The following is a 27,256-nucleotide window of genomic DNA, read 5'->3' as shown; positions in this document are numbered from 1 at the left end:
GAGAACACCTACGCATAGCTGACTGCTAACATGGCGTACAGCTTAACCTCTATCCTCTTCTTTGTCTACACGCTGGACTATCATTCCAATTTCCACTACAACACTCACTTCAATTCCCACGCGCAAACAAACAATAGTGACCCGAACGAGATGAACACACATTTCCTTTTCTTGCTACAACACCAGTCCCGCAATGAACATTGGTTACACATGCGCGGACATGAACACATGTTATATCTAAAACATTCTTTCAACAGTAGATAAACGACATTTATCCTATCCATCAATTGAGTCTTTGTTTCCTTCAATTCCATTCGTTTCATTATTTTCTTGTAGCGAGCTAGAGTATTATACTCTGGTCCGCAACAGCTGTCAGGTTATTAGTTGTCGTATAAGGCGGGAGTTCTGTTACTGTACATGAATATATGACGTCTGAGTGTACGCAGTCATTCTCCAGTGGGCAGCTATTTGGGTCGTTACAATTGCAGTTTGGTTGGGCTAGATTAGTGTTGCCATTAATTATTTTCTGCGCTGATTCTATTTTCTTCTTCTTATATATATATATTCCAGGTAGAAAGATATCCAAAAATTAAGAATAATTGAATTTCAACAAGGGTCGTTGATAGTGCATATATATATATATATATATATATATATATATATATATATATATATATATATATATATATATATATATATATATGTGGCCTAGTAAGGCCACAGGGCAGACAACTAAGCAAAGAAAACCCCTAGGCAAAATTCATCCCAAAGCAGCAAAATTGAAGCTAGCCTGTCAGGACGCTATATATGTAAATATAGGCAAATTTGGGTATATTTTATTGGTTTGAAATTATAGGTTCTTTTTACCAATTGTCATAAAATTTTAACCATAGAATAGTATTATAATCTTCAAAAAGCCTTCAAATTTTCATGTCGTTTCGTTCCATAGAACCGAAGATATGAGCATTTCAATATTCAATTTGGCTATGAGTATATATATATATATATATATATATATATATATATATATATATATATATATATATATATATATATATATTTGGTTTTATCGAGCCTTTATATCTGGTTGAAATAATTTTACAAATATTAATTCTTTAATATTTATGATTTACTTTAATTTTATCATCTTGGATCGTTTTTGTAAATTCAATTGTAATTTTCATTTTATATATATATATATCACCTTTTTGGGCAATTTTATAAGTCCCAAATCTCAGCGACTATTGATCAGAATTTAACAAATTTCGTTGGAAAGGTAATGACCTGAATTGTGTAGTGGGCTATGTGACATTTGCCCTTAAGGTCGCACATTAAGGGGATCATCCATCATCCAGAGCCTATTTTTGGCACTCTTTTTTTACAGCCATAAAATGTTTTGGTAAAGGTGTAGTATCTTTCCACCCTCAAAAAATCCTTTTAAATTACGACTATTCTAGGTTTTTGAGGGTGCTGAAAACGAAAATAATGTTTAATGCTGGAAACGAGTAGTTGCCAATATATGAAGAAATTATAGTTTCAAAAAGTGAGGGGGTCACTTTTCTATATTAATTTAACATAAAATAAGCAACCCCTTTGTGGCCACCTTTTTTTTGGGGAGGGGTCTGTCATTTTTTTTAGGGATGGTGTTTATTGTGGCCTGGTAGATCAACACAAAATCTACATTAAAAAACTTGCTTTCTATAGGTTTTCAGGTGTGCTGAAAATGAATATCACATTTAGATTTTCTGCAAATAAGTATTTTTCCGGGTATTAAGCAAAAATATGTGCACACTTGCATGTACAACAATGGCCACCACTTATAACATAAAGAATTACATTGCTTAATACCCGGAAAAATACTTATTTGCGGAAATTTAAATGCGATATTCGTTTTCAGCACACCCAAAAACTTACAGAAAACAAGTTTTTTAAGATAGGTTTTGTGTTGGTCTACCAGGCCGCAATTACCAAATAAACACCACCCTTAAAAAAAACCAAAAAAAAACCAAAACAGACGCCACCCCACCCCCCTTCCCAAAAAATGTGCTTATAAAGTGAATGCTCATTTTATGTTAAATTAATATAACGAAGTGATTCCCCACTTTTTGAGACTATAATTTCTTCACATCTTGGAAATTACTCGTTTCCCGGAATTTTAAATAATATTTTCATTTTCAGCACCCTCAAAAACCTTTAGTAGTTGTTATTTTAAAGGATTTTTTTAGGGTGGAAAGATACTGCATCTTTACCAATGTTTCAATCTAGACACGGCCAAAACGGAAGGAGGGAGTAAGTATTTTTTGGACGAAATCTCTCTTTAAAAATTTACCAAAAATCAAGTAATTATTCAATCAATACGAAATTTTCACCGATTATTAAGTGAAGAATGAAGTTTATAACGGTGTACATTTTGTTCCATAATCGATATTTATTTATTTTTTTGCCTACAACCACCTTCTTTATTTGTGGTTACATATATGCTTAAATAATCAGCCGAAACTGAACAAAATATATTGTAGATAATAATAAAAAAAACACTTGTGTATGTATCAGATTTTCAGGTTAAAAAATCTGAATTTTGAATGTGTTTAATTTTTAATCTTTTATGTTTTGAAGTGTGAAATTTGCTGAATATGTTAATAATAATTATTATCTTTCAGGAAAAAAAAATATATTTTCATTATTTTTACGAAAAACACTACTTTTACATCATTGAAAAATAAATTTATAATTTTCTTTTAGTAATCATAATATTGCTGATATATCATTAAATAGGAAATGATTGGGAGAATCGATATAAAAAAAAATCAATAAATAATTGCGTATTTTACTAAAAGTATGATAATTTCTTTTGGTTATTTGTCGTTAAGTGATATTACTTCAGCTATGGTAGACCATAAGGCCTACAAACAGTTGTTCATATTACAAACAGTTGTTTATCTCCCCCTTTTCAAAATTTCGTCAAATTCTAATGAAAGTCTTTTTCACAAATTATGTGATAAAAAATTGGGGGAAAACAATTTTGTATGGTTTATCGAAAAAACAGTTTTATATGGTTTATGGAACAAGTATATGGTTCACAGGTGACAAAAGAGAAAATGATTGTAATAATGAAGTTAAAAATACATTCAATTTATGAAATTAAAGAATTTATGGTTGATTTAAAACAAAAATATCAGAAAACAAAACAATTTTAGTTTATTTTTATTTACAAGTAAAAAATTAAAGCTTGATAGAAATTAGTTTGAAGGAAAAAATATAAAGCAAAAATAACATAATATTGAAGATATTTCACCATAAATGGCGTTTGAAATTATAATTTAATTCAGTTATTAAAAAAAGGATATTTGCCTGTTTGGTTACATGAAAAAGATATTTTAAGGGTAGGAGTGACCACAAATGAAGAAGGGGTTCTAATGGTTATGTATTCAGAGGGTGTGTTAATATTTTATATTAAAAAATTAAATCACTAGTTGGGTTTATGTCATCCGTCGTTGTCGATGAAGACCACAAACATCACTGGTTTGGGGGCTAAGATCAGAGTGTAGTATCTGTTCTGATCAGAGTGTAGTATCTGTTCTGATGCTACACTTAACCTATCCTTTCCTCGTTCAATGAAGGAGAAATCTTTCAAGACTGGGTCAATTTTTATTTTTTGTTCTTATCCAGAGTTCCCCATTTTGGGGAGCCTGATTTTCCCCACATTAAAAACCGATCTTGTGTCTAACTCTGCCCTCCTGAGGAGACAAGTAAATAGGCACATCACTGGGTTGTCAACCACTTGATGATGCAGTGATTTGCACTTGACTTAGTTCAAAGTATGGGGGACTTGCATCCACCACACTCTCTCGTCCAGAAACACTTGGTCCTGATGGCAACACAGAGTTAGGACAACCAAGCACAATACTAGATGCAGCAGTTGTCTTCAACTGCCTAGTATTTCCAAAATGTCTTCAACTGCCTAAATGGTCACCTATCTGGTATTGGACAGCCTCATCGGTGCTCAATTTTGGGGGTTATGTAGGCAACAAATATATATATATATATATATATATATATATATATATATATATATATATATATATATATATATGCATCGCTTATGAAAAAAAATTAAAACCTTATAAAATTGAGTCTTTACTTAATCGTCAAAACAAACGTTAAAAATACATGGAAATTGACAGGACTAAATGAACTCCATTTAGTCCTATAAAGGCTACCATAGTTTCTTCCAAATTATCAGTAATTTTTAGAATTTTTAATTTGGCCACGCAAAATCTATAGCATGAGATAAAATATGTAATTATTTAAAATTCAAACACTTAATATTTTTGCATATTCTTATAGCAAATCATCCTAAATCTTATTTAGACAAAAAAAAAATTAATTGATTCAAAAACCTTTTGAAAAAATATTCAAATGTGTTATCCATCGAGACAAAAATGGTGGTGAATTGTGTGTTTTGTTTTCTTTTAATTTAAAATTCTATTAAAAATAGTAGAAAAAGTTTTACATTATTCTGCTTTTCATGTGATAAAATTTAGGCTTTTATTTTTCTGGAAAAAAAAAGTTGCTCAAGAATAATAGATTTTAATAGATTTTAATTCGTTTAAAAAAAATAAATAAATAAAATAACAACTTAGTTTTATTCCATTTTTTGGCCGAGCCTATTTCAACCATAGTCCTAATTTTGTATATGAATTTCAAAATATCTGATATTTCCCCAAAACCTCTAGCCTTGATAAAGGTGTGCTATCACACACACACACACACACACACACACACACACACACACACACACACACACACACACACACACACACACACACACACACTCGCAAATAAACAAACGTTTATTAATATTAATTTTCCCGTGCATTTGCACAAAATAAGTTCTTCCAGCAACGACTTAATTTCAAATATGCCCATACGCTTTTCTCACAGCAACAAAAGTAAAATGGACATATTTCTGGCGGACATAGTTGAAGACAGTACCACATAACACAAGCGACCAATGAGAAAATTTAGAAGATTGTCTTTTTAACGCTTTTCCAAAAACCAAAATATCAGCAGCAGCAACCTTGTGCTGGAGCCGGTTCAAAAAGTATTTAAATGCAACAAACATTCTTTCCTTTTTTCCACTTCTTTCTTCTTCTGTTCTCGCCACGACGTGACAAGAGAACATGCTTCTCGTTTTCATCTTATCGTCGTTTTCAAATCTGTTAAAACCATAATTACACACACTATGTGGGCACCCAAAAATCACATTTATGCACACACACACCCATTCCATACATTTCCTATAAGAGTTAATAACAACGGACTACTTTCCTCATGGGACTTTTGAATAAGGCGAACTTCACCGGTTAAAACACAAACCTTGAAATAAGGACATTATTTTCCCACAAGACTTTTACCTTCTAATCTTATTATTTTAACGAAGGACTTTCATCTAACATGACCTTTTAATCTTAATAATTCCTCAAATGATTTTTTACCTACTTTGAATATTCTAATCATAATGATTTCTCAAGAACATTTACCGATCGGACCTTTGCTTGTTCATCTTGTTATTTTAGTTGAAGAATAAATGTGGTGCATTTTAAACGAGAAGGAATTGTTATTTTGTTTATTCCTTTTTTTTTTATTATTTTGTTTGGGGCAAAAAAAAATTTAATTTCACTTAAACTTCTTTTCCCCTACAGAGGGGAAACTAAAACTTGCTGCTATGGTTCCAAATGATCTGAAATAACAGCAAGGGGAGACTTGATTCCAAATATTTCTCATATGTTATATCTCCTCTCTTTGGTTTTCATACATAAAGTATAAGGATTATTTTATACTGGAGATATTCATAATCGTACCCTATTTCCAAAAGAGGGGAGATATAACATATAAGAAATATTTTGGAATCAAATCAAGTCTCCCCTTGTTGTTATTTCAGATTATTTGAAACCATAGCAGCAAGTTTTAGTCTCCCTTTTATCGAGGCCAGAGGTTTTTGGGGAAAATAAATAAATAAATAAAGAGAGAGAGAGAGAGAGAGAGAGAGAGAGAGAGAGAGAGAGAGAGATCTTGCAGAGGCGGTAAATAATCCTACTTTAAAAACTTTTTATTTTTTGTTGTAGAAAAGAAAAGGATTTTAGAGTTATCTCCCCTGCATCACGCCGGTGAAACTCGTGAACGATTACAATTTCTTACGTAATGGCCACAGTTCCCGTTTGGTACCAGAGGGTAATTTCTATCCCAGCCAAGAAGAGGGGCTGTCATTTAATACAAAAAGAGGTCGAGTCTTCCATGTCTGAGATCAAAACCCTTAAACATGGCCTTCTACACATATTAAGTAAGTCATTTAAAAGGTTTAGCTCATCGTTACCTGATATTTACCTGATTATCTAATTGTAATTATTGTAAGATAGTTACCATTAAAAAGTAAAGTTAGGATAAACAATGAGGTTTAAGTCCTTATGCGGTACTTCACGGGGAACGTGGACCCTGCGTAAAAGGGTTTTAATTTAATGGCTGCGCCCTGAAGTTTTCTTTCACTTTCTTCGTATATATCTCATACACTTTTTTTTTTTAATCGAGCGTGTATTTATTTTATTTTTATTTTTTAACTTTTTTAATTTCTTTGATTAAATTTTTGATTCCTACTTTTATTTCGTGCTTGTTTTTATTTCAATATATTTTCATTTTGTTTTACATTTATTTAATCACGAAAACTTTGGTTTGTTTTACTATACACATAGATTCGAAAAAGTTGTCACAAAACAAATATAGAACAAATAAATGTTATCAAAGGCAAGATAAGTTACTTTTCTACCTAACTGAATATGCTTTAGTGTTTATATTTAATGTAACATGCTTATTCAGCTCGAAAAACACAGTGTTTACCGATGTATTGGAAAATTTAAAATGGCAGCCGACTCTCTCTTTGAGGCGGTAAGTTTGGGAAAATGAGTTATAAATAAAAAACCAGACAAAATACTGTTAGAAACTCGCTCAATATATGTTACCGTGACATAGGCTGATATATATTCGGCAGGTTTTTAACAATATTTTGACTGTTTTTTTATTTATAACTCCTTTTCCTAAACTTACTGTCTCCGAGAAAGAGTCAGCCGCCATTTTGAATTTTCCAATACATCGGTAAACACTGTATGTTTTTCGAACTGAATAAACATGTTACATTAAATATAAACACTAAAAACATTTTTGAAAGTACTATTTGAGGCAAAAAAAAAAGCATTATTTGAATATGTTTAAAAAGCTAAATGTAACAAAAACTAAAAATATTTAGTGGAAAAATTTAAAATAAAACAAAAACGTAATTTATCAAGTAGTTTCTTTTTTACAGCGAAAAACCAATTTGTCATGATACCGAGCAAAAGGTTCGATTTTTAAGAAGAAAAGCTAGTATTAAAATGGAGAGGGAGTGTCGGCGCTTTAAACTGAGTTATCTCCCCGTGTTGTTCAAAAAATTCCAAGATGGCTGACTTCAACGCGCTCTCATAAAAACGTGTTTTTCCGCTGTAAAAAAAAAAAAAAAAAAAAAAAAGCAAAAAAAATCTACTCGATCAAATTAAATGAATTTTTTTTTTAAAGATCTTCAGTCCAAAACTGATACGTACAATATAACCTTTTTTTTTTTTCGCTATTTTCACTTTTAATGTCTTTATTTTTTTGTTTTTCTTTTTGATAATCATAAATATTTTCGACGTTCAAACTTCTTTAAAATGAATAGATTTTAATTTGATTTTTTTTATTTTCAGTTAAGCACACCTCGGCAAGTATTGGTTTGAACGAGGTATGTATTATCAAGGAAGTATTACTTTTTTTTATTTAGTCTGTTGTATTAACTATCTTTCCACACGTTCATATACACACGGTCACACACTAGAAGTATTATGAGGCCACCCTACCCTCAGGTTGACACACTAGTCCTCATGAGATCACCAAAGTTAAGCAACGTTGAACCTGGTCAGTACAAGGCGAGTGGCAATTTGGGAATACTAGGGACTTTATGTAGAAGGACAGCGACACATCTCTGGAAAAAAAAAAAAAATGCAAAAATCTAACACTGTCAAAACCATCTCCAGTAACTAAGGACATACATGCGATTGAGGATTGCTTGTGAATTTAATATTCCCATGAAACTTCCTCCTTCAAGGGAAGCTGGCTCAACATGTCCAAAGTGAATGCTGCACTAGGCAGAGGGCACTCAGACTTTTAATTATCTCCCTTTTCGTCACGTTAGATGGCGCTAAGATCAGGAACTATAAAAGCTGAAATACAAAAAGATTCTTCCTCGCCCGACTATAGTGGACCAACCCTGGTTATTCATACATTTGATAATACATGCATCTAACACGTGCACCTAACATATGCACAAAATCTTGCGTATGAAAGACATGGTCCTTCTTTGTTATTCTAACGAAATTTGAAAATTGCAATGGTGAATTTCAAGTGAAACCAATGTTATCTACTGATGTCACAGTGATGACAATATCTAAAAATTATGAAAAAGGTAGAAAATTAATTTAAAAAAAAAATTTTTTTTTTAAATTTAATTTTCACCCCAAACAAGGCACTGTGCCACTTTGAAATATAGGGCTAATATCGGGGACATAAGTTGCAGGGATATTATGAAGGGAGATGAGTAGCAAGATGTCTGTTCACATTACACTTGAACTTCTGCATGTCAGTACAGTTGTTATGTAGTACTTATTATTATGAGGAATCATATATTTGTTGTTGTTCATATGAGAGAGAGTTCATATTGGTGACATAGACAGGGTATATATAATAAGAGGGTACATTTTAAAGGAGAGACGGGAACATGTAATACACAATGAGGGGGTTAGATCTATAGATAGAAGAGAGATTGACATTTATACAGTTCTGATTGTTCTGAGAGTGTTTCTATAAACATTATCTTTCTTTAACACATATTTTTGAGATGATGATTCTCAGTTCTTTTATCATAAAGAAGGAACCAGTCATTACTTAATACTGAGAGGGAGACGCATTCTTAAGATGATAGACACATTCTTATAAATACAAGTCCTTATACACAAGTTCTTATAAATACAAATTCACAATTCCTTGTCTGTAGAATGACATAACACAAGACAGCTGTTATAAAATGATGAGGTCCTTTATTTATTGACCGGTCAATGATTTCGCATCAAGGAATTCAAAGTTTGTACATGATTTCAACTTCCAACCTTTCGCCTCCAAAGGTGGGTTCCTTCTGACTCCTGTCAGCTCTGTCTGACCCTCTGTCGACCCTGCCTCGGCACTCTGACTCTCTGACTGTCTCCTAAAGCTCTAACTATATTGAGAACTCATCTCTTAGCCATGACGTCACTGTATACCCAAAACATGTGCATCGTTCACACATGCTTGCAAAGAAGAAGTCTCTAAACTAATTTTCGACTAACCTATTTTACAATAATGTTTAACATTTTCTATTGTTCGGATCTAGATAACCTCAATTTAATTTCATTTCATTTTCATAAACAGAATTGCATCATCAAATTCCTTTTTCACATAAACAGATATCTAAACTATTTTACATGAACTAAACAATGGGTAATTCTACATTACATTTTCAATAACATATCTGTATTATTTATTTTAAACTCTCCTCAATCTTAATTCCAAACCTAGCTTCCCAGGTTCGAATTCTCGGACTATCCTATCTCGTTTTTACTTACTTACAAGAACAGGTGACTGTTCTCGTAACACAGTTGGGAAAGCAGAATCCTGGAAGGGAGTTCCAAAATTTAGCAATTCTGGGAAGAAATTAATTAATTAATGAAAATAGTTTTCAAAGACAGCGCTGTACAAATGGAGTACCTTGGCACTCTTTGTGACATATGTGGTTGTCTTTAAGTCCAGTGCCAACAAATATTTGTTAAGCAATCCTCTTAATTAATCAAATTTTTTGATTATTTGGATTTTTCGGACTACTGTTCTCATCTTGAGTGCCATTTTCACAAAGTTTTGGTTAACCTTCTTCAGGTGTATCTTGTCTAATTCGGGGATCTAGATGGAATTTCAAACGGAACCCTTTATTTACTTCATGGGAGTAGCATGCTTCGGTTCCTTTGTGCAGTGGTTAGAGTATCTGGAAAAATCAATTGTAAAAGTGATATTCTCCTGAAGGTTTTATTCTCAGTGTGGACGAACGAAAAATACAATTGTGAATTACTTAGGACCTTTATCCATGGAACGAGAGCATGCTATGTCTGTGAAGTAAATAAAGGGTTCTGTTCGAAATTCTGTCTAAATTCCAGCATTTGGCAGAAAGATTCCGGAGTTCGACAAGAAACATCTGAAGAATGTTCGAGATTACATCAAATGAAATGTTGTGAAAATGACACTCAAGATGGGAACAGTAGTCCGAAGATTTCAATATGAAAAACCGATTCTCATCTCAAAAATTCAGAAACGTAATCAAATTTTGCCATTTCTCATTTTCAATCCTCTCATAGTATTCTTCTTCATCCTCAAGTGACTTTTAGCTTTGGTAAATGGTGACTCATTAGTATTTTTCAAATAATACACATTTTTTGCGTAATTTTCTATTTGTTAATTTCCTTTTTTTTTCTTTTTTTTTTTTTTTCAGAATTGGGATTCTGATGTCAGGTAAGATTTTTCTATTATTTTTTATGAAAATCTTTTTACATTTTAAAAAATTTTTATTAAAAATATTTTTTGTAAATTTTTTTTATTAAAAATGGATTTAAAAAAAAATTTATTAAAAATTTTATTTTTGTAAATTTTTTATTAAAAATGGATAAAAATGGATTTAAAAAATTTTTTTTAGTAAAAATGCATAAAAATATTTGAGTGTTCATATTCTTAATCTAATACTTTTTTTTTATTTTAAACAGTTGAATTATTTTAGAGGATAAAAATATATAGAGAGAGAGATAAAAAAAAAAATATTTTTGCTGGAGAGGGGACTGACACTGCCCAAAGCAACTCTTTCTTTCTCTCTGCTCTCTTTCTTTCTTCTCTACTCAGCCCATTCCTCTTTCTGGACACACCCACACACACTTTTAAAGCTTGAGGAATGAGTTAGTTTAAAGGAAATAATGAATCGAAAATTTATCTTTAGTTAGTAAAAACAATTCACTCCTACCGCACCAGTTGAGGGTCAAAGAATGAATGTTTTATTAAATTTTAAATGTTTATTCATCCGGGACAACACCGATCAATAATATACCTATGCGAATGTCCACATCTTAGTTATCTGTCGAGGCCTTTCTCCCAATCTGCTCTGAGCCATAACCTGCCATCAAATGTCAGTAAAATTTTCTCCCACTCCTAAATTTATTCGGCCCTGTCAGTGGGGCATTAGAATACGCCGACTGCCCCCCTGCAGAGGGTAAAAGTCCCTCAATGGGGGTCCTGGATATGACCTTAAACTATATCCAGTGGTGAGGCCCCAGCTTGTGGGCTTTGGGGAGTGTGGAGCCACCCTTTAATTACCATTGCTCCCAGGTCCACTCTGACCCGGAGTGGTAGTACCTGTTAGGGTCCCAATTTCCCAACTATGGGTTAAATAGAAACCGACGTGAAAACAACAAATATATTCTATTAAAAAAATTTTTCTTCAAAATCTTTGGATTCGGTATTAAATAACCCGAAAAGAGTTGATATGCCGTAAAACAACCAACCAACCAACCAACCCTAAATTTATTGAGACAGAAATTCTAAAAATCTCATCTTTCAGAGTGAAGGATAAGCAAAAATGAGATCTTGGTTATTTGTATCCTGGTCTTAAGTGTCCTACGTTGTTAGTGTACCTTTTCATTTGTGTACCAGTAACATAAAGAGAGAATGCCTACCAGGATTAACGAAAATTCAAAGGTCTCTCACATGTAACTCTATCAGATAATTTTTTTCATTTTGACGTTAATGTAACCCATATTCAATATAACTTGCATTGCTTGAAAGCTTGTTATGGAATATGTCCAAATTGTGTTGCACATAGTCTTTTTATTTTGATGAAGAGATAAATTTTATTTGCTTAAAAGCTTAGTTTGGAATCATTTTGGTACTTGTACAGTTTAATCAAGACATTAAAAAATGAAAATATCGAAAAAAAGGTTATATTGTATGTATTTGTCATGGAACGAAGTCATCCGAAAAAAAATTTCACTTCATTTTATCAAGTATTTTTTTTTTTTTTTTACAGCGAAAAACCAATTTGTTATGATACCGAGCAAAAGGTTTGATTTTTAGACAGAAAAGCTAGTATTAAAAAATGGAGAGGGAGTGTCGGTGCTTTAAATTGAGTTATCTCTCTGTGGCGTGTTAAAAAAATTCAAAGATGGCTACCTTCAATACGCTGTCGTGAAAACGTTTTTCAGCTGTAAAAAAAAAAAAAAAACTAAGCGAAATTTTTTTTTTTCGGAGATCTTCAGTCCAAAATGGATACGTACAATATAACTTTTTTTTTTTTTTTTTCGATATTTTCGTTTTTTAATGTCTTTTTTAAAATATTCAAAAGAAACTGAAATTTGAGGAATATTTATTAACTGACATCGAATAATCTATTGTTAAAATTTCACAAAAATCAGACGTATCCTAATTTTCCTGAACTCTCACTTCATTTTTATTCTCTGTTGCATGAAATTTAGTTAAACTGAATATAGCCCACATTTAGACCCCCTGTACACTTCATGTAAATACAAATATATAAACATATCCACTTAACTAACTTAACGGGAGTTGACAGTGGTCAAGTGGTCAATGACACAGACTGATGACCTGGGTGTTCAAAGTTCGAATCCAGTTTGTTCCCCAAAAATTCACTTTCACTTAATATGTTGACAATCTTCACAGAGTTCATTCTGTAACTACCCAATGTCTTTTTAGAAGTAATTCTGACTAGAAAAATATCGGGGGAAACCAATGCCAACAATAGAATTTTCGAATTCATACGATATGATGATGATGATGATGACCTAACTTAATAAGACTAAGCTGCTCTCCTTTAACAATTACAAGAGGAGTCTCCAACCACTGATATCCGTAACAAATAACTCCCTATCTGAGAATTCTTCCTTTAAACTCCTCGGCTTAATATTCACAGGAAATATAAACTAGAACAAATATATTGAGGACATTGCAAAGGCTGCTGCAAAGAAGGTGGGTTCTTTCTATCGTGCTAGAAAACTACTCACACCTGAAAGTATCCTGTACCACTATACAACCACCATTCGCCCATGCATGGAGTATTGTTGCCACATCTGGGATGGTGCATCTCTCACTAGTCTCTCTCTCTTGGATAGAGTCCAAAAAGGGTTTTCAATCTTATAGCCCCCACTTTGTCAACTAGGCTCCAACCCCTGTCCCATCACCACAATGTTGTATCCCTGTGCCTGTTTTACAAGTATTTTAATGGAATGTGCTCTGATGAACTCGTTGCACTTGTGCCCCCTTGACGTGCATATCCCCGACCAACCCACTTAGCAGCAAAATCACACTCCTTCATTTTTCAGGTCCCTAAATGTCAGACAGTTTTCTATTCAAATAGCTTCTTTTCTAAAACAGCTAGCCTTTGGAATTCCCTTCCTGCTATCTGCTTCCCTAACTGTACTGATATGCAGAAGTTTAAATGTAACGTAAACCAACATCTTAATCTTTCTAAAGTATGGTCCCAATTAGTAACCCTTTATGTCCAAGTGGCAATGTGCCTATTTTGGGGTGAACGTGAGTAAAAAAAAAAAAGAAAAAAAAAAGATGGCTAAGTCTTTATGTAGTCAACTACGATTAAAAATCAAAAGAAAAAATATTGTAGACTTAATTTCTTCCTAATTTTTTTCTTTGCCCGTAAATCTCTCTCTCTCCATCCATTCAGTTTACTGACATGAGTTTCTTAATTCGTTCAAAACACAAAAACAAAAAAGAAAATAGAAAATGGATCTTTGGTTTATTTTCAGCAGCTGCATAACTCTCGCTTCCCTTATTTTGTCCTTTAGTCCTCACATTCCACGAGTAGTATTTCTGACAAAGGGGTAAGAATTGCTGTTTTATAGGTTGGAATCTGTCAACACTCATCGTTGACTAGTTTTGATGTTAAAGTCATATTTTTTTCTTAGCTCCTTACATCAAATGGCTTCATGTCTAGTTTGAAGTTTTTTTTTTTTTTCTTTTCTACAAAGGGGTTATCACATATCAAGGCCCGGAGGCAACTCAAGGATAAGGTTTAATGTGTGTGTTGTAGTCATTTGGGACAGTAGCATAATAATCGTTTGTGGTGGAAATTTGGTATAATTTGATTATTTATGAGGACGGTGCAATAAGAATTTGTTTACATTGGACTTGAAGATACCAATATTATAGTCAGCTGGAAAGCAGAACAGAGTTCTACATGCTACCGTTCTCAGGAAGAAGCTTTGTTCATGGAATCCACATTTAGGCTTAGGCACCAAAAGAGTGTGGGAATTTATTGATAGTGATTTTGGCTAGACAAGTGTTTTTTGTGAAAGATTGGCAAGGAGGGGACCATAGATCGGAGCTCAGTCGAACAGTTGCCATGAAAATAGGGATAGTTTCTATTAAAAAAATAACAGAATTGGATTGGCTTCCAATTATTTCTAGATTTCTAATTTAAGACTTGAATTTTATTTTTCTCTTTAGAGTTGACATGGAAATGTTCTTGAATAAGATGGTCCCAGAGGTATGTACATCTCTTACTTCTTATAATTGTTTTTTTCCTTAAACTTCATAGTTGGGTTCTTGTCCAGAATTTCGTCTATATTAAAAATTAACGAAAAATCTGTATGATGTACGTATCTGTGACAAAATGAAATAATCATATTCCAAAAATCACATAAATTGATCAAGTAGTTTTATTTTTAAATAAGAAAATGAAATTTTATGTGTAACAGAAGAGCGACCATTTTGTCTACCATTTTGAAAAGAATCTATAAAAAAAAACAAAAAAACAAAGAAGGGAAATAACTTAATAAATCAAACTTGAGATTTATACTGTAATGCCTACAAATTCTCATTAATTGCTTAAGATTTTCTTTATAAGAATAAAACTATTTGATCTGATTTTGTAATTTTTGGAGTATGACATTTTCTTTCTGTCATGGCTATATGCATCATACAGAGAATTTTTTGTTTTCTAATATAAGGCGAATTCTGGATAATGTTACAGAGGGGAGGATGGAGTTGCAGGTGGTAGAGGTGGTTCTGGAAAGGACGATCGGCTGTCTGGGCTTGCAAGAGGGTCAGACAAGGCAGCGATCTTGGATCAAGGTGTGCTGAGAATGATATCAAAGAAGTTCAAAATGGGGGACGCAGAATTCCTGCGGATTTGGGTCGGCGGGACTGACCGAAATTTCAGACAATAAACAAAAAAGGCGTGAAGGAATGTTCTGCCATCATCCGTCCCAATAAAAGAGAGACAACAGCAGAGGAGAAGCAACCGCAGTGAGAAAAGTGGACATATTGTATTTCTGACATTTCGCACACACACCATTGCCGACCTCGTTCCCGTCCTTGCTATCAGTATTGTCACTGGAGAATAAACATTGCTTCTAATCATTCAACTTACTTGTTATTAAAAAGAACAAGTGACTTTTTTTTTGTTTACATTTGTTTGTGGAGGTACTCATATTGTAGGGATTCAAGCTAGTCTTATGAATAACACAACAGTAAGTTTATGATGATCTCAATGATTAAATGCAAAGATTTTTTATTTATTTATTACATTGATATAACCATCAAAACAGCTGATAGTTACTTAAAATCAATAATGCAACCCAGTTCTTTGGAATACTGTATAGAAAGTACAGAGGAATTATTTTTTAAACGGTTTATAATAAGTGAATATTTAGCATTATTCATTTGTAATTTTATTCTCCGATTTTCTTATATACATATATATATATATATATATATATATATATATATATATATATATATATACACGTTTTATTTTTTATTACAGTATCTTTCTGTGAAGTTATATTATTGTCTCAGCTACCTGCCCGTTTTTTTTGGCCGTCTGTAGCTTCCTCAGACTTTTACAGAAATGTTCGTTATTATGGGATGAAAGAGTGAATGAGGTCGGGGGGGGGGGGTGCTAGGAGGGCGGAAGAAAGAGAGGAAGGGAACAAGGGGGAAGGTGGGAGGGGGCGCTTGGTGATGTTTTAGTTTTGGAGTTTAAGGAACTTGTGGGGGAGGATCTTAGAAGTTTATTTCTGGTGTAAAAGTCTGAGGAAGCTACAGACGGCCAAAAAAAACGGCCGAGTAGCTGAAGCAATAATGTAACTTAACAGAAAGATGCGGTAATAAAAAATAAAACGCATATTTGCTCTACAACAGTATTGAGCACTTTCTTCAGTTTTTATTAATTACCATTTCCACTAAATATATATATATATATATATATATATATATATATATATATATATATATATATATATATATATATGCAATAGTTTTGTCGATATTAAAAATAAGTGATTTAATAAAAAGAAAAGGACAAATTACAAAAAACCTTTCTTAAAATATTTGTACATTAATTTTCAATATTTAATATAGAAAGAAAGAAAGATTTTAGGGAGAAGGTGATTGCTTGTTTGCTCTCTCTCTCTCTCTCTCACTTATAATTGTTCAGGTGAATTGTATTTAATCTTTTCTTTTGTGTTTGAATTTTTACTTTGGTTTCATCTTAACATTCACCTTTACAATGATGATCTTTTTAAAAGGTTGTCGGATATGCTGAAAACGAATATCACATTCAAATTTGGGTCAGACAAGTAGTTTTCTGGATATTAAGACATTTTTTTTTCCAATGTATTACTTAATGAATGTTAGTGGCCGCCGCCATTCTTAATGTGGAGAGGAGAGGGGTTTTTTTGTGACACATATACACATTGGTACTTGTTCAGTTGGGAAATAAACATGGCCGCCAGTAAAAACATGTCTAGTATCTGTTTTGATGCTACACATAAGTTAATGTGTCCTTAGTCAATGTAAAGGGAAACCCTTCTATACTAAGGCAATTTTTATTGTCGCTTACTTCCAGAGTGCCCCTTTTTGGGGAGCTGGTTTTCCCTCCACAAAAATAAAAATCGACCTTGTGTTACATGGGAAAGCAAATAAATACCAATAAAAAGAGTAGGCTGTTAATATCAATGTAAGAGTGAAACAAAATCATCGACTTTATATATAAGATTTGTTGCTATTATTGTTTTTAGCAACCTTAACAGCTTCAAAATGGTATGATTTATTTATTTTGCTACTTTAGCGTTTTTAAAGAGCTCTAATATTTAATAATAAAAATAATAAATAAAAATATGTCACATAAAAAAATAAGGGATGACTCCGTCATATATCTATATATCTATAAAAGTGAAAATGTCTGTCTGTCTGTGTACATTTCCCTACACAATAACTTTGTCAATATTCAGTCTACAGACTCAAAATTTGATATACAGAGTAGTGAGATTTGGGAAAATCTTTGTAATCGGTTTTCACCCAGAAATTTTTCTTTTAAGCGGTCAATGTTCAATGATTTGACCTTTGAGAACTCTACCAAACTCCTCCGCCAATTTTGGGTCTATACACTTGAAATTTTAGAAATAGGTTTCTTGGACATGGATCTAACTTAATAACTTGATTTGAGCCCAAAAAATAAATGTTAAGGGGTCATAATAGGGGTCATAGTGTAAAAAATATTTTACCTCTGCGGTCTCTACCACATTACTCAGACAATTTCTGGTCTAAACATTTGAAATTTTACATAGAGGGTATTCAGAGATAGAGCAAGCTTCTTAATCGGTTTGGGTTGGAAATTTGAACTAATCTATATATATAAAAGCGAAAATGTATGTATGTATGTGTGTATGTTTGTGTGTCTGCTAAAACTTTCGACAGACACAACGAAAATTCACAAACTCGGTATCATATCAAAGCTCCATCCTTTTTCATTTTGAAGTTGGATTTCGAAGAAATAAGTTGAATTAGCAGAAGTACGTTGGGAGAAGGTGCGTTATGTGTACAGAAGTTTTGACAAAAGTGTTAACGTTACCCAGGAAATTATCGGTGTGACGGGCGGAAGAAATAACACTCAAGTTATTGAATTATAAATAATGACTCTATAATAATAATATATACAAAATCTAGACAAATACTTTTTCATACTGAGTTTACACAATAAACCAAGTTTGATGTAAGTTATACAGTTTCCAATTGTATTTCATTGTTAAACTAGAAGGCCATCTATATATATATAAGCGAAAATGTATGTTCGCTTTTTGTGTATGTCCAAGAAAGGCTTTTTTCAGAGAAGCGGTCGGTCGCCTAACAACTTTTAAAAACTTTTTATATCACATGTAAATCGTAATATCTCAGATTTAACAATGGAGCTCGCCTGTCTATTTAATTTGCTCGACTTCGGGAAGATAAATATTCAACAGTTTTCGCTCGCCGCATGTAGGCTAAGCCTTTTCCTATAATGTTTCCCCCTACCCCCAACGTCTTGGGGGGAAAAAAAAAAAAAAAGCATTCCCGCACTAAATGAAATGCTACCCCGCAGTCAAAAGTTGACCTCATTAAGTCATTAAAACGTGCATCTGCCAAATCCAAGTAATTAAATAAATTCAAACGTCTTTCCGTTAGCATCTCGTGGTGGCCCAATGGTTAAAACCGTTGCACTCTTTTTTTTTTTTTTCACACTTTAATTTACAACTTTGCCTCAAGGGTTCGGGTCCGATCCTCATACTTATCTACCAAAACATTTTTTTTTTTATTTTACCCCCCCCCCATCCCGGAGTTTTGATTTACCCAAAACCACACACACCTCCAAACACCCGGGCAACGCCGGGTACCCCTTGCTAGTCGGTCATAAAATACACAAAAATATTACATTTTAATTAATGCAGATTTTTTATTTATTATAAACAGAAATACATAGCTATTAAATGTAACGTTAAATTCCTTTTTAAAAAATGAAGTAAAAAAAAAAAAAGGGAATAAAACTAAGATATATGCATGGGAGTATCATGATTTTTCTAAACCGTTCACATTTGTAAGTAAAAAAAGAAAAAAATACTTGAGTTGAGACCGAAACCAAAACCTAAAAACAGTGAGTCAAGTACAATAGTATGATCTTTAAAAAGTGTTTTCAAACTTACTTATTCTTAACATAAGGAAGCTGCCATGTGAATGATTTGCACATATGTAGTCGTGAAACGAATGAATAAAAATCCGATGACCTCCCCCAAGTACCAATTTTTCAATTTTGACCCCTTTTTTCTCGATGAAAGCCAATTAAAAATTTTTCATGAGTCTGAATATCCTATATACCAAATTTCATGTTTGTAAATCAAAAATTCATTAAGTATATAAGTTGAGTAGTGCCCTCACACACACACACACACACACACATTCTCACTTTTATAAACATGTAGTGAGAATGTGTGTGAGGACACTTCTCAACCTATATACTCAAATTTTTTATCTACAGACTTGAAGTTTGGTATATAGAGTATTCAGACATGTGGAAAACTTTTTAATCCGTTTTTATCCAGGGGTGGGGAAGGCTGCTAAGGGGTCAAAATTGAAAAATTGGTATGTGGGGGGGGGAGGGGGGGTAATCAAATTTTTATGTTTGCTAACTGTTTCACAAATGCGCATGAACAGTTCAGATTACTTACGTTAAGTAAAAGTAGAGTTGATAAGTTGAAAACACCTTTTAAATCGTGTCAAGCTGGTCTAATGGTTATCATACTTGATTCACTGTCTTTAGGTTTTGGTTTCGATCACAGTTCGAGTAATTTGTCTTTTTTTTTTTACTTAGAAGAAGTGAATTGTTTAGAAAAAAAAAACATAATACTCACATGCACGTCTCAGTTTCTGTATGAATTAAAATGTAATATTTATGCATATTTTACGACCGGGCAATGCCGAGCGGTTTGCTAGTAGATTACAAAAATTGTTTCATTTTTATTCATTTAATATGAATGTTTTTTTCTTTCTTTCTTATCCTGCAGAGTACACCTTTTCGTCACAGCTGTGAAGGTCCAGATGACATGGTAATTGGATTATTTTTTATTTTACATTCATAAAAACTGTTACTTTTTTTTTTTTCATATTATTTGGATTTATAAGACTACTGTTCTTATCATGAATGTTATTTTTATTTTTATTTTTTTACAACGTTTCAGTCAATGTAACCTCTGACCTTCTCCAGGTATATCTTGCCAAATTCGTAGAATCTTTTTGTCAGAACTCGAGGAATCTGCACGGAACCCTTAATTTAATCCACTGGAGTAGCGTTTCATTAATATAAGTTTTAAGTAATTCGCAATTGTATTTTAGTGTCGCCTGCACTGAGGCTTGAACCTTCAAGCTCCAGAGAGAATGTAACTTACAACTGAATTTTACCAAATACTTTATCTACTATGCCATGAGCACCTTGCAGACAATTCTAGTATGAATTTTATTTTGTTTTTTTAGACGTTATTTTCATGGCTAGTGCTCATCTGAACTTCAATCTATGGTCCCCCCTCGCCAAACTTACACGAAAAACACTTGTCTAGCCAAAACCACTATCAATAATTTCCCACACTCTTTATCTGTGCCTAAACCTAAATTCAGATTCCATGAACAAAGCTTCTTTCTTTTAATATAGGGGGAATTCTAGACAAGAACCAAATTTTATTCTAGGTGCAACATATTCGAAGACCGATGAATTCTAAGAATATAAATAATTATAATGTAAAATAAACTATGCATCAAGTGCGCTTGAAACCAAATACAACGTAATATTAGGAAAATAAACAAATATTTTACTTGTTTGAAATTTATCACAAATATATTTCGGAGGTATACTCCATCTTCAGTGTGTTGTTTTGTTTTTTTCTTTTTTTTCTTCCTTGCCATGTTGTAAATTTGGAGAAAGAAGTCTGTTTGTATAGAGCCGCACATTTGTATCTGGCGGAAGTATTTTGAAATGTTCTCGTGCTACCTACGCACAGTTCAAACATTTCAAAATACAATCGCCAGATACAACACACGGCTCTATACAAACAGATTTCTTTCTCCAAATTTACGACATGGCAAGAAAAAAGAAAAAAAGAACAAAACAACAATTGGCAAATACTCGGCGGATGGTGGTGATCAGGCTGGCTTTGGTGTTGTGGGAGGTCATGCTGGTGATGTTCTCAACTTATGACTAAATGAAGTAGTCCAGTGAATTTACATTGGGGAAAGAGTGAGGGGGGCAGCCTGGGTCTCTTTGAATTTGTGGGCTTGTGCTGAGTCGTACTGCCACATCCAGGGTCTGCCAGAGGTCACCTGATTGCACCAGGGAATCGCCACACTCACCACGCTCTTCAGCACATCCAGGTACGCTTTGATGTTGACTTTCAAGCTGACATAAAAGATGTGAGATGGTATGATGCGGCACCCAGTTGAAACCACACCAAAAATCATAACTAGAAACTTTGTTTTCATCACCTTGGGCACATCCCTGTTATTTATGGTAATCCAGCGATGCATTTTGAGGGTGCTGGCAATGGTCCTGTTGTTGTAACTTGGATCGGTAGAGAGCATGAGTTGTACAGCCACACATCTCTGCTTGTTGAACATTGTGTCACTTTCAGACATGATAGAAGGCTCCTTTTTTTTTTTTTTTTTTTTTACACAGTGGTCACCACTTATCAAGGCCCAGAAGCCACTCAGGGATAAGGGTTATTGCAAGTACATTACGTTAGTGTGGAGATTTGATGAAGTGTTTACTTAAAGGGGCGGCTCATTAGGAATTTGTTAACGTTGGACTTGAAGACATCCAAGTTGTAGTCAGGTGGGAAGCAGGCAGACGGAACAGAGTTCCACAGGCGTGCAGTTCTAAGAAAGAAGCTTTGTTCATGGAATCCACGTTTTGATTTAGGCACAGATAAAGAGTGGGGGAAATTTTTCACAGTGGATTCGGCTAGACTGGTGTTTTTCGTGAAAGATTGGCGAGGAGGAACCAGAGATTGGACTTCAGACGAGCGCCTGCCATGGAAATAACGATAAAGCAAGGATAGGCTCGCAACGCTCTTGGGATTTGTACACAACTGGCCAACTAGTAGATGGTCTGCAACAAAAGAAAAGAAAACTGGTTTTCATCAAATGGAAATGGAATCATATCGTCTTTTCTAGGACGACAATTTTATCAGTCCATCCTGTATAATAAAACAATTTGAATGAATAATTGTTTGTTTTTTTTTCCTTCTTTTTCATTGAATTTTACAAATATTTTACAACTGTTTTATGTCCAATGGTTTTACACTTTGAGAGATTGTCAGATTACATAAAACACATTCATATAGTTGCCTTGTGTATTCTCCGGCTTTATCTAATTATATTTGTTGTATAACAATTATATATATATATATATATTAAATAAAAGATGAGGAATAAAAGTCACATAAAACTTTATTATATCATCAGATCAATAAGGAAAGAGGATAAAATGGAGAGAAAAACTCTTTAGGTCATGACATTTCGAAGCTAAACACTTCTCATCAGAAGAAGAGCAAGGCCAGCATTATGCAAAATATAGATTGTAAATAAAACTCCTCTTCTGGTGACAAGCATTTAGTTGCAAAATGCTATGGCCTAAAGTTTTTTTTTCTTCTCGATTTTGTTTTTTCTATTTTATTTTCTTATTTATCTGATGATATGATAAATGAACTTGTAACTTTTATTCCTCATCTCTTATTTAATATATTTAATTGCTCCTCTTAACGGTGTTGAGCGTTTTCTATCTTGATAAGTTCGCTTGATACATTTTTGCTAGCTTTACTTAATTCTTATTCTTTATTAGCTCCATTTAATTAATGTGTGTATATGTGTGTGTGTATATGTGTGTATGTGTGTGTATATGTGTGTGTGTATATGTGTGTGTGTGTGTATATGTGTGTGTGTGTGTGTGTGTATGCGTGGAGAAATATTCTTTATTCACTTATTTTTCCTTTTTACATATACCAATCCTTATTTAAGAAGCTCAATGTAATTACAGAGCATATAATGAATAAATGACAAAAATCTATATTCCAAATTTTATGAAGTTGAAAATAGCATAATGTAAACAAGCTTTGCTTCCAATTTGTGGATTTTTTAATCATGCCCAAATGCACCACCTTTTAATGGATTGATTGTTAATGTTTCTTCTGAGGAGTTAAGGGCAAAATAGATTCACTGATTGATATAATAATTAAGTGATTGATTTTGTGCTACAAAACAGATACTGTCCAGAAATGCGTCAACTGAAATAAACGTATAAATTGTAAGATGGTCAACATCATGAACTTTGGAATATAACTTTTTTTCATTTATTCATTATATATATAATCATCTACATACAGTACTGTTTCGCTGTTTCACAGCTCATCATTGTGGCTAGACAAGCAACTACCTCAAGCTAGGATCGAAACCCGACAATTCAAATGACAGTCGGAACTTCTAACCATTGCACTATTTGGCTGCTGCTATGCGGGCAGTGAATTAACGATGTTTTGACATTGTCCAAATACCCAAGCTCAATTTGTTTACACAAAGAGCATCTATATATATATATATATATATATATATATATATAACAATAATAAACGTGGCTGGAATGATGGTCTTTCTTAAATTCCAATTTTTTTTTTTATGTTGTATGACCTTTGTATAACCCAGCATCATTAGGGTCATTGACTTCAACTAAGGTTGCTACTTTCTCATTCTTGTCCCATATTAGTATGTCAGGTTTAATAGCTCTATTTTCTAAGTAGGTAGCTGTAGGAATTGCGTAGTTACAGTGCATGGTGTATGACTTATTTCCAACTGTTTTTTCCAGTATATTTTCCTAGGATTTGCTATTTCATTGAATATTCAATTTTTTTTTTTGTGTGTAAGAAATGTCAATGAATTTTTTGTAAGAAATGTTAATGAATTTTTTGTTAATTAATTTAAACTTTGTATTTTTGTGTCTCATCACAACAGCCGGCTCACATCAAGGCCGCATTTATTGGCAGCAACCTGTCCATTCCTGTCACCGATGGAAAACTCAATCTAGGGACATGGCAAGGATTATGGCTTTTCGAACATCGTAACCATGCTAGTAAGTGTAGCCATTTTTAATTAACTTAACGACGTGTTATAGGTTGAATGTTACAGTTATCAATTACAAAGTGACCTTTCAAAAAAAAAAAATCATATATTCATGGTCATGGCTGTGGCATTCACCCTGACTCGATTGGGCTAGCTCTTTCCAACAAATTCACCACGTCCCAAACGCTGGCTGACCAGGCATGGCGGTCCAAGGCTGCTTTCTTATAAGTGCAAGTCATTCTTGGTTCCAGCGATGGATCCTGTAAAGGTGGGGGACCTAGAATCAGTTCAATGTCCTGCTTCACTAGGTTTGGAGTTGACCATCACAATGTTTGTTCCAGTCTTCAAATTTATTTCCTTACTATTTTCATTTAATTTCTTATTTTGTGAAACTTTTCACCACGTAACACAGTTTAATACAATGGTTCGCAAAATGTATTCTATGAACGGAAAATAATAAAGAAAAGGATCATAAATTTATGCTGAATATTATTCCCGATCGATCAGACTTCAATACAAAGAAAGATTGTGAACAACCACGTGTAAGACAATTAAAGATGGCAGCAAACCAAAGTAGACAGATGTAATGTGACCTTGGGAGAAAAATCTCTCTCGGCCACCACGCATGTTAACAGATGAAGGTGCTGGTGTAAAAATGTCCGGGATCGGCTACCTCAATCAAGGTCTAGTTCTTGAATTCTAATTTGCGTGTGTGTGTGTGTGTGTGTGAATGATGGACTCTGTAAAGGTGGAGGCTAATTCTGGCATCCACTTGGTTTGGTTGAACTGGCTCTTTACAACAAATTTACTACATCCCGAACACTAGCTGACCAGACACAATGATTCAAGGTTGCTTCCGGTATGAGTACAAACCATTTGTGATTCCAATGACGGACCTCGTAAAGGTGGTGGTGGGGGGGGTAAAAATCAGTTCAGTGTCAATTACGATTTTCATTACAATTACAAATAAAAACTTCCAGATAGAATTTATTCTAGAATATACAAGCCAACATCTGTAAAACCCACATTGGTTGCATGTTTTTATTCTGTCGGCCATGATTGGGGTCTTTAGTGATCGAACAATTCCAATATTTTTCCCAATTCCGATACAATTCCTGATTCTGATACAATTCCTGATTCTGATTCTTTATAAGTTTTTAAATATTTAACTATAAAGTTATTTTTTCCCCCTGATTACCATAAAAACGTTTGAAACGTGCAAATACACTTGTGGTGGGGATGATCTATAGATTTTAGTTTTAAAAAGCAATAAATATTATTTTATTCAGTGGAAGATTTTGCTTTTAGGCGCAATCAAATAAAAAAGAATCATTTTTGGCTCAAATTTTTCCGATACCTCTAAAAGTTAAGATTTTTCAGATTCCCAATTCTGATTTTGATTAATCGTCTCAACACTAGTATTCTTAGCATTGCCAAGGGTGGAACTTTTAACCTCTAGAAGAGTGTCACTTAGAACTGATTTTTAACTTTGCAATCAATTCTAGTATGAATTTTTTTCGATGTATAATCTTACATCTGTTACTTTTTTCTTTACAGGTTCTCGCACATTGGTGCTGACTTTACAAGGAATACCAAAATAATGGTCACTGGAATAGGCAGATATTGTGCATCTTTTAGAAAATAAAAACAATTGAGCAATTTACATATTTTGAAGATATTCGTTACCCACCTCGGACTGACTTTTTGTACCAACAAATTTAAAAAAAAAAAAAATTTTTGTATATTAACAAATTAATAAGGCATTCAAATAAAAAAAATTAATCTTTAAACCTAAAATGTTCAGATTAATGCCTTGTTTGTCATCAACGTGCTCAGACTGAATTTCAATAATGAATCAGACACATTATACAAGTGTTGGCAAGTTACAACCCTCCCAAGTACATTTAAATGAGCCAGTTAATACCATGGTTCATGCAATGTTTTTCCCCAAAAAATTAATAAAAGAACTTTGAACCAATAATTTATTTGTGTGGTCATTACACAGGGTTCGTACTGATTTTCAAAGTTTTTCAAGGCTTTCTCCAGACAAAATTCAAGTTTTCAAAACAGAATCTAACATGAATGACTATATCTGTCTGCCTGTCTCCATATTTTTAAACTCAATCTTTTCTGAAACTAAAAGTCGTAGAGCGGTACGAGGGGCCTCAAATGATTTAATTTTTTTTTACAGGCCGTTATTTCATGGGTCTTTAGACAGTTAAAATTGTTTTTAATGGTTAAAATTGTTTTTAATGGGTCAAAAAATGTTTTTAATGGTTAAAATTGTTTTTAACGGTTAAAATTGTTTTTAATGGGTCAAAAATTGAAAAAAATCTTTTAACATTTTGTACATTCATCTTAGTTTATTTTTAATCGGTTTATATACATGTCACGGCAGTACAGTGGTAATGTCACCAGCTTTGAATGCTGCAGTTTTGGTTTCGATTCTAGCTGATGGCACCTAAATACATTTTTATTTTCTTTCTTTTGAAATCATGACTCTATAATAAAATATACATAATCTGGACAAATTAAAATATCATATTTAAGCATATTTACACCACAGCGAAGCAGCCCCCCCCCCTCCTGCTAGTTGGATATATAAACAATACAATAATATAAACAATGATATAATAAACCAAGAAAACTCAATAACTGACAATAGAAAAATTCATTTATCTTTTTTATTTCAGGAAGTAGTTTTTAAAGATCACACAATTATTTACATGAAGTTCTTTAACATGCAACAAAACTAGTCAACTATTTACAGATTTCATTAGTTTTGTGTTTAGTGCTAGCCATATGCGATTTCAAAGAACTTTCACTAATTTTGCTCAAAACAAATACTTTTTTACATACACAACAGTATGTCTGTCGACAATCATATTTACATTTGCTGTATTTGTTTTACTTTTAAATTTTGAATTTCCAGTGTTATGTCCCTTTAGCACAAAACTACCCAATGTTATTATATGGAAAACATCAGGTAGTTTCATGATAAAGGGATGTAACTCTTGTATTCACAATAATATAATGCAATTTCAGAACAATGTATTTCGATTTTATTTTTAATATTTAAAAAAAATATTTTAATGGTATTTTTTTATTAATATTAAAAAAATGATTTAAT

The 27,256-nt window shown here is 32.9% G+C and overlaps 1 protein-coding gene across 1 annotated transcript; it reads left to right on the top strand.

Moving 5' to 3' along the window:
- Positions 1-6,144: 6,144 nt before the first annotated feature.
- LOC145263861 (UPF0047 protein YjbQ-like) lies at positions 6,145-26,107 on the top strand. The gene is made up of 7 exons (XM_080120936.1): positions 6,145-6,343; positions 7,773-7,807; positions 10,634-10,653; positions 14,662-14,701; positions 20,034-20,075; positions 24,019-24,136; positions 25,684-26,107. The coding sequence occupies exons 1-7, from the start codon at positions 6,205-6,207 to the stop codon at positions 25,725-25,727; spliced, it is 438 nt and encodes a 145-aa protein (XP_079977062.1). The 5' UTR covers positions 6,145-6,204; the 3' UTR covers positions 25,728-26,107.
- Positions 26,108-27,256: the final 1,149 nt, after the last annotated feature.

Source organism: Euprymna scolopes, chromosome 39, assembly GCF_053919585.1.
Source record: "Euprymna scolopes isolate OS-2025 chromosome 39, ASM5391958v1, whole genome shotgun sequence".
NCBI classification, from domain to species: domain Eukaryota; kingdom Metazoa; phylum Mollusca; class Cephalopoda; order Sepiida; family Sepiolidae; genus Euprymna; species Euprymna scolopes.
Note: the sequence above shows the minus strand (reverse complement) of the source record. Positions and strands in the feature narration are given on the sequence as shown.

Excerpts from the sequence above, each read along its gene's own strand:
- LOC145263861 (XM_080120936.1), top strand. The coding sequence starts at position 6,205 with ATGGCCACAGTTCCCGTTTGGTACCAGAGGGTAATTTCTATCCCAGCC. Across the intron at positions 14,702-20,033 it reads TGAATAAGATGGTCCCAGAG|AGTACACCTTTTCGTCACAG; the intron begins GTATGTACATCT and ends CTTATCCTGCAG. Across the intron at positions 24,137-25,683 it reads CGAACATCGTAACCATGCTA|GTTCTCGCACATTGGTGCTG; the intron begins GTAAGTGTAGCC and ends TTTTCTTTACAG.